This window comes from Mus caroli, chromosome 15 (genome assembly GCF_900094665.2).
Source record: "Mus caroli chromosome 15, CAROLI_EIJ_v1.1, whole genome shotgun sequence".
Classification (NCBI taxonomy): domain Eukaryota; kingdom Metazoa; phylum Chordata; class Mammalia; order Rodentia; family Muridae; genus Mus; species Mus caroli.
Genome location: NC_034584.1, coordinates 70,274,526 through 70,279,696, shown reverse-complemented (window position 1 = coordinate 70,279,696; position 5,171 = coordinate 70,274,526). Strand labels below are relative to the sequence as shown.

General features: G+C 48.9%; 1 protein-coding gene across 1 annotated transcript; it reads right to left on the bottom strand.

Moving 5' to 3' along the window:
* Positions 1-457: 457 nt before the first annotated feature.
* On the bottom strand, positions 458-2,956 carry Exosc4 (exosome component 4). Its single transcript, XM_021183544.1, has 3 exons — positions 2,727-2,956; positions 984-1,190; positions 458-868 (listed from the first exon to the last, which is right to left on the bottom strand). The coding sequence occupies exons 1-3, from the start codon at positions 2,895-2,897 to the stop codon at positions 509-511; spliced, it is 738 nt and encodes a 245-aa protein (XP_021039203.1). The 5' UTR covers positions 2,898-2,956; the 3' UTR covers positions 458-508.
* Between the last annotated feature and the right edge of the window lie 2,215 nt (positions 2,957-5,171).

Below are 5,171 nucleotides of genomic sequence, written 5' to 3'. Positions count from 1 at the left end.
GTTCGAGGCCAGCCTGGTCTACAGAGTGAGTCCCAGGACAGCTGCTTGTGGACGTTGTACATCGTGGTGCGCACTAGGCTCCGCACCACGATGTACAACGTCCACAAGCAGCCAAAAATAAAAAAAAATTTTAAAAAAAGTTAACTCTTTGCGAAATAAGGCAACTGACAGGCTGGAGACCCCTGCTCCCTGATCAAACTAGTATTAAAAACCCTGCCTAATTGAGGCTCAGGGCTCTCAGCACAAATCTGGTGTGTTGGAGGAGTCTGAGGTCCAAGCTTAAGGGTGAAGAAAGTCTGAATTTGCATGCAGATTCATACTCCCAGGGGTCTTTGCAGACCCTAATATCTGGGCAGGCACAACAGGAGCACCCTTGCTCTTCCTAGCACAAGTGCTCTCTCCCCTTAGGGACTGCACTACAAACTGTGCTGTAGAGCCCTGAGTGCTGTACAGTAAGGTGTGCTCGGGAGAAGAACAGGCCTTTATTCTGGAAAGGGGTGGTTGCCACTCAGTCCCCCAGTGAGACAGAGGCCTCCTGCACGTGCTGTCGGACGACAAGGTCCAGCAGAGTGTGCACACCTCGGGCCGCCTGGGCAGCAGCCTCTAGCACCTGCTCCAAGTGGTCTTCGTGTAGCCTCGAGTCCATCTCAAGCAGTGCGATCTGGCCGGAGGCTGGCAGCAGGGCCAGGGCGAGCTGGGGCCCTCCAGCTGCTTCCTCCACGTGGCTGAGGTCTGCTAGTGCTGTGCCATCCACAAAGCCAGCTGAACATGCGCATACAAAGTCCCGCATAGGTATCCCAGCATCCATCACTGCTAGCGTGGCTGCATTCACACATGCTGCGTAGGTCCCACCATCTGCTTGCAGCACCTACAGGGGGCATCAAGACATCGGACTGACACCCGCATCCTGCAGCATCTCAGACAGCCCACATAGCTTTAAGCTCCGCCCCCAGGGGAGGGGTTTGATGGTGCAGGTAGCTCACCTGCACATAGATGTCGATCTGAGAGCGGGGGTGCAGCTGTGTGAGGATGGCTGCCTCGAAGGTCTGGCGTAGCTGCAGCCCCATCTCACAAGACTTCCGGTCTCCATGAGGCCTTCGTTTGCGCTCACCTGTGCTGAAGGTGGCTGAACTGTACTGACAGTTCACTAGAGCCCGGTCGGGCAGGGCTCGAGACCGGGAGCCCCGGATCTAGAGGAAAAAGAATGAATGAGCCAGGCCTGCCTACCTCCTGGGATGCACTCGATGGCTCAACCTTCCTCCTCCTCTTTCTAAAGTGCTAAAACAAACAAACAAACAAAAGCCCAGCTACTCTGGTTCCAAATCATAGCTGAGTGGGGGGGCTACTTCTCAACCTAAGCCATATCATTGTCACCTCTAGCAGCCAACTATTTGTTCTTCAGTTTCTCCATTTCCTCCCAAATTATTCCCATCGAGGCCACCATGATTACAAACATCTGGTTTGATTGACTGTGTCACCCACACACTAATATTTTACTTACTTTCCAGAGGCTTCCCATTACATGTAAAAGAAAAAAAAAAATCTCAATTTCCCTGACTTTCAAAGCCCTGGGTCCTCACCTTCTTGGTAACCCCTCAACTCTATTTGATCTACTGTCCCTCTCCCTACCAATAGTCTTCCCTCATGTGTTCTATACCTGACCATCATCCTGGCTTCCACCTAGAAAGATGAGCTCCCTATGCTAGCAAACCTTAAAATGTGCACATTTGCCAGCCTTGCTACAGCACTGCGACACAGCAATAAAAGCAGACAATTTAATGTCCCTGTTTTATGAGTTTATGTTCCCGTAGAGAAACAAGCGAGGTGGAAGACCCAGGAAAATCGATGTAGTAGGTGCAGAAATAGCCTGAGAGGCCTTTTCCTTACAAGATGTGGGAATGAGCTGAAGGAACAGGGAGTGAGTGGAGCTTCGCCAGGCTGGCTGAGGCACCTCAGAGATGAAGCGGGCAGCCCGAGAGAGAGAGAGAGAGAGACAGACAGACAGAGAGAGAGAGAGAGAGAGAGAGAGAGAGAGACAGAGAGAGAAGCTATGCAGAGGGCCTACTGAGACGGAGGACTTAAGCTGTAAGGCACAGGTATACTCCCTCGAGGTGGGATCACAAGTCCCCGGTCCCTGCATGAGACAAATCATAGTGGCTGAGGGCAGTCTGAAGCAGCTCCATATCCCACACGTGGGATTAAAACAAAAACATAGTTCAAATCCCAGCAACCACATGGTGGCTCACAACCATCTATAATAAGATCTGTCACTCTCTTCTGGTGTCTGAAGACAGCTACAGTGTACTTACATACAATAGTAAATAAATCTAAAAAAACAAACAAACAAACAAACAAAAAACCAATCAGATAACATAACTGGGTTCTTAAAGAAACCGATATTCTCAGTACCTCTCGGGGCCTAACACACAAATTTGAGGGCCATGTTAGGGACGCAATTTTTCTGAGAACTCAGGGCATAATTATATTCACTGCTTAGAGGATGCAACACAAAGAGGACTGAAATGGAAGTCGGCCAAGGTTCTCACATCATCCCCCCTACAACACGTTGGGACAACGTGTGTGAGATGCTTTCTGCCGGGAGGCCCACAGAGACTCAAATGGGATTGTAGTATACTGCTGCATGTGCTCAGGAGTTAAGCCGTACGACTTAGGTCTCCTCCCTCGACGTGCGGCCAAGGAGCCCCCGGTCCCCGCCGCTTACTCGCCTCGTGAGGCCCGTAGACCACCGCCAGTGCCTTGGTGTTGCCCTGCTCGATGTAAGCCGAGCCATCCGCCTGCGCAAACACACCCATCCGCGCCTGGATCTTGCGCAGCTCCCCCGCGCGGCGACCGTCTATCCGGTAACCCTGATCGGACAGGAGCTCCAGCCCGGCCATGATGTACAGTCCTGGCTCCGCCTCCGACAGCTCGACCTGGACCTTCAGGACTACGACTTCCGTCGGTACGTTTCCTTTTCAGTCTCGGTGAACTATAGCTTCCGGTAGCCTAGTCGCTTTCCGGTCAAAGGGAACTGCGGCTTGTGGCATCCCCGGCTTTCTGAATGTTCGACTTAAGTCTTTCAGTTCCGGGAAACGGAAGGCCCGAGGCGAACGGGTTTTTGCGCTTCTCCCGGGTTGTTGGAGTAGGTAAGCCAAGAAGACTGGCTTCCAGACGTCTTTGGTTTGTTGGAGATGCTGGTCCGAGCGGAGACATTTTTTTTGGTCTTATTTTTTTTTAGTTGTATATCTATTTTTATTGTATGAGTGTTTACTTGCTTGTATGTCTATTCGTCACGTGTGTGCTTAGTGCTGTGGAAGTTAGAAGAGGGCGTCAGATCCCATGGATCAGGAACTACCGGCAGCTGTGAGCCACTGTGTGAGTGCTGCGAATCAAACCTGGTCCTCTGCCCGCATGGTTTTTACCGTGGTCAGTTTAGCCAAGCACAGTTGTTCCTTACACATGATTATTATCTCTGTGGCTTAGTTCTAGTTTAGGGTTGTTTTTTTTTTTTTTTTTCCTTTTTTCATTTCCTTGGTTAAATCCTTGTTTCTCTATCACTTGAATACAAGCACAAAGCGCCTGCAGTTGTATATATACATCTGTATAGTAGGGCTTGAAATTATGATTATTTTTAAAGTGTTTTTTTTTAGATGTTTATTTATTGTTATATGTAAGTACTCTGTAGCTGTCTTCAGACACCAGAAGAGGGCGTCAGATCTCATTACGGGTGGTTGTGAGCCACCATGTGGTTGCTGGGATTTGAACTCAGGACCTTTGGAAGAGCAGTCAGTGCTCTTATCCACTGAGCCATCTCACCAGCCCGGAATTCTGATTATTTTTAAGGATTGGGTCATTTAGTATACACTTTTTTGGAGTGTTTTCACTCGGAATATGAAATCAACAATCCTGAGGTTTTGTTGTTGTTGTTATAGATAAAAGATAGACAGATTCACAGAAAGGACACTGAGCTGAAATTACTCTTCAGATGGCTTTATTAGGAGAGTCAGGGCACCGCTGTCACAGACATCAACGATGAGGCCCTTGTGGGCAAGAATATTCAAAGGAGTATGCTCTGGAGAGATGAGTGTGACATAGAACAACACAGGTGTCCTGGAGGGAAGGCGCATTCAGTTCTGAAGAGTTAGGAGAGTTAGAACATCACACCAGCCAGCTGGAGTGGCTCAAGCCTTTAATCCTAGCACTCAGAAGGTGGGAGCAGACAGATCTCTGAGTTCCAGGCCAGCCTGCTCTACAGAGAGTTCCGGGGCTACACAGGGAAATAAAGTCTCACAAAAACAAACAAACAAACAAAAACCCAGAAAAAAAAAACAATGCATAAACAAACAAAACCATCAAACCCACCAGGACCCATATGTGAACAGAACTCTTCCTCCTCCTCTCCCTAGTCCTTCTCTCCTCTTCTTCCTCCTCGTCCTCCTCACAGAAGTTGTGGTCTAATGGCCTCCATGCCTACACCATGGCAGGCACCCCTGTCATTTCCCCAGATAAATAAAATGTAAAAATAATGTCTAGCAGTAATTCAAAGCTGTCTTGTGTCTGGGAAGGGGAGGGAAAGAACTCTGAGTATTACAGGGTCATAGCAGCTTTTTATCAGCTCTCTGTCCCAAAAGAGACTGTTTAGGGAGGCAGAGGGACTGTCACCTACCCGTCTTGTTACTCTTACAATTCTAGCTTGGTATATTCTAACCTTTCATGTCAGTCCAATACAACAGAAAGGAGAAGAGAGATACCCCATCCCTAGCCCAGCACCTCTCCTTGTATCTGTCTCAGTGACCATTGTCATTAGCAGAGAGCTTTACCCTTTTCNCCNGCTGTCCCCNCCCCCCCCCCCCGTCATCCAGTCCATTTAGTGCCTAAGGAAAAGTATGTCACTACCCAAAATTAAAAAAATTAAAGCAGTGAGCTTAGTGTATAGAATACCGAGAAGAGAGGGTGGATGAGTCCCAAGGTTGAACATCCCAAAACATATGCAACCAGTGCTGGGGACACAGACCCCCCCCCCAGCTCCACGAGAGGTCTGTCAACATTTAACCTCAAGAAAAGCAGATAGGTTGGAGAAATGGTCTACCACACAGACCCCAATCCTAACACTTACAACATGGCTGCTCACAGTGTACTGTGTATAATGGCTGGACGCCAGTTACTAAGAG

Excerpts from the sequence above, each read along its gene's own strand:
- Exosc4 (XM_021183544.1), bottom strand. The coding sequence starts at position 2,897 with ATGGCCGGGCTGGAGCTCCTGTCCGATCAGGGTTACCGGATAGACGGT. Across the intron at positions 1,191-2,726 it reads TGGTCTACGGGCCTCACGAG|ATCCGGGGCTCCCGGTCTCG; the intron begins GCGAGTAAGCGG and ends TTTTTCCTCTAG. Across the intron at positions 869-983 it reads AGATCGACATCTATGTGCAG|GTGCTGCAAGCAGATGGTGG; the intron begins GTGAGCTACCTG and ends TGCCCCCTGTAG.